The 13,521-nt window shown below is 39.4% G+C and overlaps 1 protein-coding gene across 1 annotated transcript; it reads left to right on the plus strand.

Moving 5' to 3' along the window:
* Nucleotides 1-648: 648 nt before the first annotated feature.
* LOC116583244 (melanoma-associated antigen B16-like) lies at nt 649-1,683 on the plus strand. The gene has a single exon (XM_032331306.1). It carries the CDS (start codon nt 649-651, stop codon nt 1,681-1,683), a length of 1,035 nt encoding a protein of 344 aa, XP_032187197.1.
* Nucleotides 1,684-13,521: the final 11,838 nt, after the last annotated feature.

Consider the following 13,521-nt stretch of genomic DNA (forward strand, 5'->3'; position numbering starts at 1 on the left):
CTTTGTTCTGAAGGGACAATGTTAGGTCAGCAAACGAAGGGATCCCAGGACCTGGATTCAAAGTAAGCCAACAAAGTGAGAAGTGGGGGGACCACCACCAGCAGTGTAGATAGCCTCCACACAGTCTGGGTCCCACTGTCAGCCTTGGGATGTCCCAGGTAGGCCTTCTGGAAAAGGTACCTGCATCAGTTGTCTCAGGAGATGTGACTTTGGTCTTCAGGGGGCCATCCCATATTAGGATAGGGGAGGTACATCAGGTCCTATCGAAAGCCAAGGCAGCGCACCTGAGGGAGGAATGATGGGACCACCCTCTTCAGAACAGAAATGGCTGTCTAGAGCCCGACCACCCCCTGCTTTCTGCGGTCTCTGAGAATTCTCAGCCAGGGTTTGCTGGCTTCATCCTCAGGAGCATTCAGACTCCTTCCTTCATTGTTCTTCAGGGGCATAGCAACCAAATGGTTGGGAGACCTGTGAGGCCCTAGAAGAGTGCTCCCAGGAGAAGTCCACTGGAGGCAGTTTTATCAGAGCCACCCCAGTGGGGTTGAGCAGCCGAGCCCACTCACGTCTCCTTCTTCCTCTTAGGCCGTGATTCCCCTTTGCCCACTCTCCTCTCCTCACTCCTGTCTATTGCTACTCGTAAAGGTCAGCATGCCTCAGCACCAAAAGAAGCCACAATGCTTATATGATCAGTGCTTTCAGACCTGCAGTGAGATCCAAGATATGGAGGTTGACCAGGTCTCCAAGACTCTGCAAGGGACCCATCTCTCCTCTTATCCTCTGATACCTGGCAGTTCCAAGGAGGCTCCTGATGCTGGTAAACCCAGTACCCCTGAGAGTCATCAGAGTTTCTGCTCATCTTCCATCGCCATGACAACCACCTCATCAGGTGAATTGAATGAGGGCGCCAATGGCCAAGAAGAGGAGGTTGGCACCTCATGGGCTGGGCCCACCCCCAAGAATGTTCCCATACGTGCTCTAGATGAGAAAGTGATTTCATTGGTCAATTTCATGCTCTTCAAGTATCACATGAAAGAGCCCGTGACAGAGGCAGATATGAAGGTCGTCATCAAAGAGTATGAAGACCACTTCACCGAGATCTTCCTGAGAGCCTGTGAGCACATGGAGATGGTCTTTGGCCTTGATGTGAAGAGAGTGGATCCCACCAACCACTGTTATGGCCTCTTCATCAAATTGGGCCTCACCTATGATGGGGTGCTGGATGGTGAAGAGGGCATGCCGAAGACCGGCATCCTGATCTTTATCCTGGGTGTGATCTTCATGAAGGGCAACAGTGCCACCGAAGAGGAAGTGTGGGAAGTTCTGAATTTGACGGGGATATATGCCGGGCAGAAGCACGCCATCTTTGGGGAGCCCAGGGAGCTCATCACCAAAGATTTCGTGAAGGAAAAGTACCTGGAGTACCGGCAGGTGGCCGACAGTGATCCGGCACAGTTTGAATTCCTGTGGGGCCCGAGAGCCCACGCTGAAACCACCAAGATGAAAGTCCTGGAGTTTCTGGCCAAGGTTCATGGGACTGACCCGAGCTCTTTCCCATCTTCGTATGAGGAGGCTTTGCAAGATGAAGAAGAGAGTGCCCGAGCCAGAATTTCGGCCTGGTCCACTTCTACTTCTGGGGCCACTGGGCCTTCTAGGGCCAAGTCCCGTCATTTCTCTTGCTCCTAGAGAAAAACCTGAGGCAGATTTTTCACTTTGTGTTTGGGAAAGGGCAGTTAGTCTTCATAGAACTTAGGTCTGGTTTGGGGCTGAAAGGAATACGGTAGATATGCCTATGTGTTCCCAAATTATTGTGTAACTTGAAAATTTATTCTTTTTTAACATAATGTATTTGTTCAAATATTGTGTCTTTAATGTAGATTTAATTTAATTTAGATTTAATTAGCTTAAAATCTACGTGTTTGTGGATGACATTGGTCACACATTTAATATTATAATGAGGTTTAATAGTAAGAGCTTTATTATTTTGTGAAACTAATTTTGAAACCTTCTTATTTTGTCATCTAGAATAACATAACATGGAATTGCTATAGGCATTTACTGGAAATGTGAGATTGATCAGCTTTAAGGTGGTTGGGTTCACAAAAATAGAGAACAAATTAAAGATTGCCAATCTGTGGCCTTCTTTTACCTTTTACATTTTGTTTTATACAATTAAATTATATACAATTTAATATGCTTAATTTGTTTATGGATATATTAAAATAAATATCAATAAATTAGACCCTATGCTCACTGTTTCTTTTATTCCCTGAACCTTCATCGAACATTTGCTTTTTGGAAATCACCATGTTTGTCTTTGAAATTATAGCATGAGCAATACCTATAACTGCACTTACAAATTTTACTTATAGGATCAGCCATCCTATCATTACAGTGGGATGCCTTCTAATATCTTAGGGGCAAATACAAGATGGAGTTAGCAGGTTAGTGGGGGTATTCCATATGAGACTATCAAGTGTAAACGGCCAGGGACAAGGGATTTTGGACATTGGGAAAGCTGGAATTCCTGTAGGCAGGGTTAATTTTTAACTTAAATTTGGACTTAGGGCAAGCTGAGCCTGAGGGGGTGGTGATCAGAAATCAGACCTTCAGATTATGTGTCTCCCAGTTGAGACTCAAAAACCTTGGATGGAAAACTATTCTTTGTAGTTAATTAGGGGGTATGGTTTATTAGCACCACGCTCTAACCAACTGAGCTAACCGGCCAACCACTAGGGGGTATGGTTTAAAAAGGGAGAAATCTTTAGGGCAGGAATGGATGTTGTCCTGTGATGGTATCCTTGTGCCACAGAACATAATTCACAAACAAGTTTTTATACACATGGTCTTCAAAGACTTTTCAGAGATAACAGTGATATTTTATTGAGATGAGACTCTGAGAAACCGTTGGTTGCTCTGGCCTAGGAGGGTAAGAGGCTACTCCATTTAAGGCATATTTTAAATAAGCTATTTTCAGTATAACTTGGCATAGTTTAAGAAATGCTTATATTTTTAAGGGTGTGAAATAAATGAGAATAGGAGTGTTCTGAATAGAACAGAAGCTAGGGAGGCAAGGAATATGTCCTTGTCACAAATTCTAGGAGTTCTGAATTGCATCCAGGTGAGGAAGAAATTCCATATTCTTTTTTTAAAGATTTTATTTCCTTATTTATTTGAGGGGGGCCAGGGATGGAGCAGAGAGGGAGGGAGAAGAATGGGGAAAGAATCCCAAGCTGAGTCTGTGTTGAGTGCAGAGCTTGACCCAGGGCTGGACCCCATAATCCTGAGATCATGTCCTGAGCCCAAAACAAGAGGAGATGCTCAACCAACTGAGCCACCCATGTGCCCCATCTACAGTGTCTCAGTTTCTGTAAATTCTGGAGTCCTTCTAGGACTCCATTTACCTTTGGATAATAAGACTTCTAGGACTCTTATGACCTTTGGGTAATAGATGATAGAGATAGACAGATGATAGATAGATAGGTGATGGATGGATAGATAAATAGATAGGTGATAGATAGATGAAATAGATGGAATAGAAAGAATTTTGGTTTTCAGTGTGCATGATTTTATTTGTGCAGATGTCTGGTGTTTTCATTTAGGTGATAGATAGCAGAGAATCATGAGGTAAAGTTTTATCAATGCACCAAGAGTAAGAAAATTGTCAGTGTACTGTGATCATAGTGCTTATTGAAAAGGACAAAGTGTAATGGTGCTTTTGAAAAAGTGAAGTATGGCAAACACTTCCTGCAAAGATTTACAAGGTCCTTTTGAAAAATATATGTGACTCTATTGGAAAGCACTTGTTAAATAGTAAGATCTCATGAAGTTGGAGAATTGCCAAGAACATTTTGCCTCCTCAGAAACTCTACCAGGAAATGAGGAGGGTCATTGACTGAGTCTAGAGAGTTCTAGAGATTGCTCTCTACCAGACCCCTAGTATATAAGAGTTTATGGTGGGGACTACAAGTGTTCATCCGCAACTTGTCTTCCACTCTTTCCTGGGTACATGGGAAGACCACACTGTCCAGTTTGCTTATAGTTAGAAAGGATCTTATGACCAGCCCTTGCTACTGAAATATGAACAAAAAGGATGTTTCTCACAGGCCAAAGCATTTGAAAGCCAAGATGCCACCATAATGTCCTTCCTTCCATCCAGCAGCAAACATGGGGACCCTATGTTGAGTTGTGAAAGGACAGGATGGAGGCAGCTTAGGTCTCTGTGTTACATGGTAGCAAAGATTCCCTGCCAAATCAATCAGATTTTATGTGTGCAAGAAATATACTTTTGTTATGTTAAGCCATTCAGATTTCATGTGTTGTCTCTTCCATTGGCTAGCATAAACTTCAATTCATACACAGCTACTAGTTTAGGCTTATTTAAATATTTTAATGATAAAGCTGATAGTGCACATATTCTTGATGCAAAAATATTAAAAATACAGACAAATCACAATCTCCACCTTTACAATAGTCCTTCATAATTCAGCCACAGTCTCAGAGACAGCCACAATTAATCTATATATTATTTAGAGCTAATTGTAGGCCTTCTCATACATAACTGTGTTATAAAATTATCTTTCATTTTAAAATATAATGGGTCATGATATACATGTTATTCTGCCATAAGTCTCTCACCCTTAACATGAATGCAAGATCTTTCCGTGACAACACATACAGATCTGCTTTACTTTTATAACTGCTCCCATAGCATGTATGTGTCATGATTACTTTAAACATGTCCTTTAAAAAAAAAGAAGATTTTATTCATTTCTTTGAGAAAGAGACAGAGAGAACACAAACCAGGGGAAGGGCGAAGCAAAGGGACAACCAGACCCCCAATGAGCATGGAGCCTGGATGCAGGACTTGACCCAGAGACCTCAACCTCAAGACCACAACCTAACTGAAAATCAGATGCTTAACTGACTGAGCCACCCTGGTGCCCCTAACCATGGCCTTCCAACAGGCACATAATTTGTTTCCTATTTCTTCTTATGACTTATAGAACTGAAATAATTTGAACATGACTTATTGGGCTAAAGTTTATTGGTCTGACAGAAGGTAAAAATTAGGTTAAAGTGAAAAGTATCTGGGCATTGTAAATTTTTATAAATATTGCCAAAATGTCATCTCCAAAATACTCTACCAATTCATATTCTCACAAATTAATGCATGTTAATACCATAAACACTCACACGTGTATTATTTTATAAATCAAAAGTACTTAATTTGAGAAGTAATGATTCAAAATGACCAGTTGACTAGGAATGTAGATAGACAAGACACTTAGATTTAGTGACAGATGAATATCCAGAGAAAGAGCAATGTCCAAGGTCCATGAGAGAGACTACATGGAAATTCAAGTCCAGAGAACCCAGACCTGGTTGGTAGTCAAAGTTCTGAATCCAGAGTTCAGTGTAGGGAAGAACGAATGAGAAAAAGAGATAGTGAGGAATCCGCATGGAGGGCCCAAGGCAATACACATAGATGGGCTTGGAAAATCTCTGAATCACCATTAATAGCTGGAAACTATATGGTTATCTAAGTGGGGGAAGTTACTGGATGAAAGGACAGAAACATCCACCATTCTGTAGAAGTCCTGCATGTACTGTTAGGCCAAAGATAGCTGTCTTTTCTGCATCATCCAATAATGTTACTAGTGGATTCTGGGAAAGCTTCATGACTTGACTACTCTGATGGCCCACTGAACCTTTGCCTATGTATCAGGGCTGGGATCTGTCTTGGGATCTGCTGGCAAGAGGCATTTCATCCTCTGTGCACAGTGCATCCTCTCTATTGAGGTCCGGGCTACATAAATCTTAGTGAGTAATGATAGGCAGCTGAGACAGACCAGAAACACCAAGGAGCAGTGGGAGGCAGCAGGCAAGAACAACAAGGAGGAGATTTAAAGTGGGTACCTTAGTACTAATTTCCACAGTTGCTCTTCAGATAAAAGGCTAGCTGTGGACAAGTCTCCTAAAATAATCTAGATGGTGTCCCCAGCACAGACTGCTTCTCATGTTTCCTGAGTTTGTGGCATCCACCAGAGAGTGGGTATCTTGTGACTATGGTCACTGGCCTGCATTGCCAACAGATACTGGCTGACAGAGAGGGTTAACCTAAGGTGCAGAGATTTGCAGATTGGATTCAGAACCTATGGAGATTGTACTCTTCGTTTTTGAACTGACTTGTTTCTGGCGATGTGAGGAGCCCAGTGCAGGAAGCATCACATACCATCCCGTGTAAGCGTTCCTAACTCCAAGACAGTGTTTGAGCCAGGTTGCCCAAATACCTATAAATATCACTTATAATGAGGGCAGCATTTTTTCTTTTGTTCTTATGACATCATATCATTTTAATTCTCATCGGTAATAACAAGATTTAAGTTGCTGATTTCCATTTTTAGGAGGAAATTTTTTTAAATGACAGTAGACTCAATTTGAATTATTAGTTGATAGCCTGAAATTTCCCTAACCAGCCCTGATATCTTAAGGAATCCACTCAGTCTAATTATGTGAAATGACACAAAGACATTGAACACATCTGTTCCACGAAAGTTTAGTATTTCATGGAGTGCGTAGAGGCAGATAGGGGAGAAGGGAAACTGTTCAAGAGAAGGAAAACAAAAAATGTGGTCTCCGTTCCTCTTTTGCAGTGAAAGACATTTTTATTTTTAACTACCGGGCTTCTGTGTAAATTTTGTCTTAGAAAGAGAAGATATATATAACAGTTCAGTTTTTAGAAAACCAGTATCAAAACCACTGAACAACGTGATCGCTAGTTTTTTTTCTGGGGCCAGCATTTTATATTTCCATTAGTAATACATTTGTACAGAAATACTTTTTTCAAATATAATACCTACCTTTTGAGGTTTTTCTATATTCTAGAGGGTTGAAAGGTTTGGTAACGACATTGTATGACTTAGGCACTATCATTTCATGGTGTTGGCTCACAGGGGCAAACTGCCTAACACTTCAGTTAGCAATTTCCCAAAAAGGTTATTTTTTTTTTAATGGGATTTAAAGTCAAGAGGTGCTAAAACTGATGCTTTATATTACACTTATTTTTTAATTTTTAAATTTTATTTCAAAGAAACCTACTCTACATTTGTGAAAAGTAAAAGCTGTATCTGTATAATCTCATCTCAAAATATTTTTGAAGTTTTTATTTTAATTCCAGTTAGTTAACATACAGTGTCATGTCTGTTTCAGGTTTACAATATAGTGATTCAATACTTCGATACATCACCTAGTGCTCTCATCAATAGTCTTGAAACCTAAGCATTATTTCTAGTAAAAAGGTAAATGGGGATGGAAGCCATGTTTCCACTTAAATATGCTTTAATTTGATTTTTAACATCACAGTTAAAATTTAAGTTTAAACATTAGCTAGCATTACTATTAAATTTTTTTTAAAGATTTTATTTATGGGGCACCTGGGTGGCTTGGTGGGTTAAGGCCTCTGCCTTTAGCTCAGGTCATAATTCCAGCATCCTTGCGTAGAGCCCCAAGTTGGGCTCTTTGCTCAGCAGGGAGCCTTTTCCCCCCCGACGCTTGCTCTCTCTGTCTGCCTCTCTGCCTACTTGTGATCTCTGTCTGTCAAATAAATAAATAAAATCTTAAAGACACTTAATTGACTGAGCCACCCAGGCATCCCAATATTAAATATTTTAACGATATAAAGAAGTATAAATATGTAGATAGCAACAGAGAACTTATAATAAATTAGCTGTAATAATATTTAATTTCTTATGCTGATCAGTCATCTCCAGTCACTTGTACATTTAAGAGTACTTCTAGAGGCCCCTGGGTGGCTCAGTGGGTTAAGCCACTGTCTTTGGCTCAGGTCATCATCTCAGGGTCCTGGGATCGAGTCCCACATCGGGCTCTCAGCTCAACAGGAAGCCTGCTTCCCTCTCCCTCTCTCTCTGCCTGCCTCTCTGCCTACTTGTGATCTCTGTCAAATAAATAAATAAAACATTTTTAAAAAGAGAGAGAGAACTTCTAATTCTGGGGCAACTGGGGGACTTATTTGGTTAAGCATCTACCTTGGGCTCAGGTCCTAGGATTGAGCCCACATCTGGTGCCCTGCTCAACAGGGAGTCTGTTTCTCCCTCTCCCTCTGCTTGCTGCTCGCCCTGCTTGTGCTCTCTCCCTCTCTCCAACTCTCTCTCTCTCTCTCTCTCTCTCTCTGTCAAATAAATAAATAAATAAATAAGATCTTGAAAGAAAAAAAAAAAAAGAATGCTTCTAATTCTTCTGAAGCATTCGTTTCAAGTCCAAAGTCCTCTGCAATGTAATTAATTGCAGCTCTAGGCCAGTTAGCCTGAGGACCCAAAGCCCTTAAACAGCACAGCATTTAAAGAATTATCCCAGGAAATGCTGTTGGAAAAAAATTCAAATAAATACTATTTCTTTTCTTCAAACTAAAATGGAAAAATAATTCAATACAAGAAAATACATCTTAATGTTTACTAGCAGAAAATCAGAAGGCAGTTGCTTTCTTTTCCTAAAGCAAACCCTTTTGAGACAAGAATGTTTTCTTTTCCAATTTATAACTTAAAACTTGTAAACCCTTACTCACCACCTCACAGACACTGCATAATTATTTTTGAAGAAGATGACAATTACAAATCAAAGATCATCAGAAAAAAAATCAAGAAGTTTTGCAACAAAGGTGTGAAATTATTTTCTTCCCTATAAAATATGAGTAAGAACACACAACAAAGCCTGAAGGAAAGGAATAAACATAAATTATATTAATGTGGTAAATTAATTATTACACAGAATAAGGCTATATCAGCCCATTCTGTCCTGAGAAAGCAGTACAAAGAGACCTACACATGTGACTGATGACTTTATAAAAACTAGTGAAGGGACAGTTTTATATATACAATTAAAAATCATGCTAGAAAATATTTCATAGGTGCTAATAAGATACAAATGGTTGGAAAAAAATTGAGATCAGTGTTCCTTGACAAGATATTTTCCTTCCCAAGAGAACACCTATAAACATGAATATATTTAGATAGAAATATTATTACCACTCACAAATTATACTTTCAATTTCTTCTGTGAATTGAAAAGTATATTTCTACAGTTAGCAGTTCCAGCACCTATAAAAACCTTTAGTGGTTAATTAGCCCAGTTTAAGAGCACTTCCATTATTTCCCTTTTATGTCTTCAGTTGAATCAATCCATTTGGATGTATAAACTACTCCTCAAAGAAAAATTCAGATTCCATGTTTCTGCTACAGTGTCAGTCCTCTAATGCATGAAATGGATCTTGAGTGGTCTTGAAGGATGGAACTTTCAAAATCACTGAACATTGATCCCCTGTTTGCCCAAACCCATACATTTCATGCATGGAAATGAAAGGATGGTTAATTTCATTTCAGGTGATGATTCTTATTAAGTGAGACATCTTCTTTTATTGTCTTTTATTCTTTTTGTGATAAGAACATTTAACATGAGATCTACCCTCTTAACAGATGTTACCCACTTAACAGATGCACAATACCACCATATTGGTGTTCATGGGCACCGGGCTATACAACAGATCTTTGGAACTTATTCATCTAACACCACTGAAACTTTATACGTGCTGGCCGTGGGGTATGTACCTTGAATGTTGTGGTGATATCACAGGTTTTTGCATATGTCAAAACTCATGAAACTATACACACTATGCAAAGTTCTTTGTATGTCAATTATACCTCAGTAAAGCTTTTTAAAAAAATAAAGAAGAAAACTTTCTTTCACACTTCTAAACCTTTCACCTAGAAGGAGAATCTTCTAAGTACTTAGAGTGAATTTGGGCTTATAAGAAAAAAATATAAAACCACATGTGTCCTTAGGGCCACACAGCTATACCTGTATCAGCACAAAGGTGAGAAAGTAAAATGAAAGGCTTTTCTTCTTGGGAACGTGTATAGGGAAAATTTCATAAATGGAGACAAAAAGCATGAGCATCAGGATTGGATTTGGGTCATAGGTATCAGTGGCCTAGTTTCAAAAAAGAAAAATATAAACTAAGAAGATTAATTAAAATATATTAAGAGTTGAAACAGGGGTGCTTGGGTAGTTCAGCTGGTTGAGTGTCAGACTTAATTTTGGCTCAGGTCACAATCTCAGGGTCCTTGGATGGATCCTCACCCCCCCGAGGGCTCCGCACTCAGCAGGGTGTCTGCTTCTCTCCCTATCTCTCCCCCTCAGTCTGTTCACCTTCTCTCTCTCTAAAATAAATAAATAAATCTTAAAAAAAAATAAAGGGTTGAAACGTAGTTGAAACATTGCATTTCTTTAAAAAGTAAGTAACTGGCAATGACAGTGAAATGTAGACCCAGCAAACAGTAAATTTAGATCAATCACAAGACCTTAGCCTCAGTGTTAAAAGATAAATCAGAATGGTTAAAAAAATGAATTAAGGGTGTTCTAAAAATAACACTGACCTCAAAGTCTCAAAGACCCCATAAAAGCCAGTTAGATGTCAGAAAGAATACTATACTCTATAAATAATGATGAAAGTGACTAAGACATCATCTCTGCTTTAAAGAAATATGTAATTAAATAAAAGGACAATGACAAGTAGACAAACTACTGTGTTATTAAGTAAAAGATGACAAGGTTATTTAAGCAAAGCCCATAGGAGGCTTCCAAGGGAGGAAGTGACCTTTAAGATAAGCACTGGAAAATGCTAGAATTTTGAGTAATCTCTGTGCCCAACATGGGGCTCGAGCTCACGACCCCAAGATCAAGAGTTGCATGTTCTACCGACTGAGCCAGGTGCCCAGAATAAGAATGCTAGAATTTTGAAATAGTTGTGTTTGGGGCAAGGGAAAAGGTGTATTCTATTGGAAAGGGAATGCAATATAAGGCAAAGAGATAGTATTTATTCAGGGGAGAAGCACCCTTTGACTCATGCAAAAGAAACTAAGAGACAAGTGGGTGATGAGACGGAAGTCACATGTGAAAGGCTTTGATGCCAGCACAAGGGACTTTGCTTCTGAACAAGGGATAGTACGACAAGAGCAACAATTCAGGCAGATTATACAGAAGTGTTTGGGGAGGTCCTTTTCCCAGGAGAAATATTATAATAAGGCTGAAAAGGTAATTATACTGATAAACAAAGATAATTTATATAGGGGATTGGATTTGAGATAAATTTTTAAAATGTGGAGGAATAACATCAAGGACAATAAATAGCCAGAATGAAAATTGCAGTCAAAAAGAGGCCAGCTTCAGAAAAAGGAGGTGTTCTTTCCATCAGTTTAATAAAGTGCCTAGGATCTCCTAGGAAAGGGTGGAGCTGGTGGATGGTAATTATAGCAAAAAAGCTTTGGGATTGATGTGAAGCAGGGATTCAGAGACATACACTTCATCAACTCTGTCTTTGTTGACATACAGGGAGCTCTCTGCACTTCCATGAAATGAAGACCTGTTATACCTTAATGACACACAGTCAAGTTATAAATTGAAAATAATCTAGGCCTAGCTTTGGAAACACAAATGGTGCAAGAGCTGAGGAGACCTGAAGTGTCATGTCATATATAATTTTCTAATCCCAAACTTCAACAACTTATCCACACAATTTCCTAAATGTGTATCATTTGTGCACTGTCTATATTCTAGCCACACCATTCCCTGCTAGCAAACACCTTCTGTTAGGGTCCATGATCAAAGGAGCGAGGCTGATACAAAGCGAAGGTCAAGCAAAGCTTTATTTCTCGCCAAGCATAGAGAATCAAACCGACCGTTAGGGGCCACCTCTTACAGAAAGAGCGACCCCTCCCAGCCTCACAGACTAACATTTATAGAGCAAAGGTCCCGTGGTTGAGCCTGGCCACACACAGGTGGCCAATGAGATTGTAACACACAGAGAAAGTTTCACAGTCATGCTAGGTCACACATGGGTGGCCAATTGAATTACAATTGACCCCATAGTAGCTATTTGAACTAGCCTATCACCTTGGTCAGAATTGGCACCCAAAAGGTGCCCAAAAGGTGGGGCCCACATTCTTTAGGGAGATAGTGATTGGATGTCTCCACCTGGCCTGATTCATCCTAGCATTTGGGCTCTGTTATCTCCACCTGACCTGACCTGCCCTTGTATTTGGGCTCTGTTATCAGGGACTGGTCGACCATATTTTACTGGTTTCCCAGACTTGCTTCTAAGTAAATTCCTCTGGGGGTGGGAGGAGGCAGGGTCAGTTTAAGTTTTACTGCATAAACAACAAAATCACTGTTTAGCTGACATGAAATTGCTCTTGCTAAGTAGGCCCTTACACTTCTCTCTCTACTTCTTTTTTTTCTTTTAAGATTTTATTTATTTATTTGACAGAGAGAGACAGTGAGAGAGGGAATATAAGCATGGAAGGCAGGAGAGAGAGAAGCAGGCTTCCCGCTGAGCAGGAAGCCTGATGCGGGGCTGTATACCAGAACCCTAGGATCATGACCTGAGACAAAGATAGACACTTAATGACTAAGCCACCCAGGTCGCCCCCCCCACCCCCGCCTTTTACTAATCAATCTAATACATCCTTGAAGAACCCAAATAATTCCTGCCTCATCAAAGAGTCTTTGGTTGATAAATTTAGATTAAATTGATCTCTTCCCTTATCTTAATTCTACTCTTTCTTCTGCATGTCTCCCAATCATTCTATATATACTTCAAAGGCAGGAATCATTTTTACATCATCAGATTTCCCCCAAAGAGCAAAGTGCTCAAAATAGTAAGCATAAAAAACATTTTTGATAATTGCTCTTAGCAACTTGATGTGAAAGGCCAAGTAGAATTATAGCAAGGAGGCCCAAACACAAGGATATGTGCTATTACTATGGAGTCTGACACACATATACTTAATTAAAAACTGACAAAAGTGAAAAACTTTCCTTTTACTACTAAAATAGAAAATGGTAATACTGTATCTATATGAATGCCATTGTGCTTTTTAAATTTATTCTTACAGCATGAGTAATGCTAATAAAGTGCTCAACCTTCCTTCTCTTGGCTTATGAAACCCGGACCTCTCACTAAGACTACTTTCTAATTATGCACACTTGGATGCACATACTTCTACGTATTTTTAGAAATGCAGTAGTTTTATATGGAGCCATATTTTAGTTTCCACTCTGTAATAATATCCCATGAAAATTCTTTTTCCAATTCAGACATTAAAAATGTATGAACGAAGCAATAATACAAAGAGGTAAAGTAACAAAGATTATTCATAAGATGGTTATAGAATGCATGTTATAAAGGCACCCAATTGTATATTGCCATGCTAAATACAATTTCATGGAGAACTTTTATAATAACTTGTCAATTATGCAGCATTTTTCGGGATTGTTCAGTCATGCACACACACACACACACACACACACAGAAAATGGGAATAATACTTGCTATTGTGCTTTTAACAATCATCTTTATTAATTTCATCCTGAATGCTCAAATGACATGTTCTGGATCAGACACAGACTTATCATTCATTTAAAACACAAATTCACTTAAATGCAAGTAAT

The sequence above is a fragment of the Mustela erminea genome, chromosome X (assembly GCF_009829155.1).
Source record: "Mustela erminea isolate mMusErm1 chromosome X, mMusErm1.Pri, whole genome shotgun sequence".
Lineage (NCBI taxonomy): Eukaryota > Metazoa > Chordata > Mammalia > Carnivora > Mustelidae > Mustela > Mustela erminea.

Bases quoted from the DNA above. Each gene is read 5' to 3' on its own strand.
- LOC116583244 (XM_032331306.1), top strand. From the start codon at position 649: ATGCCTCAGCACCAAAAGAAGCCACAATGCTTATATGATCAGTGCTTT.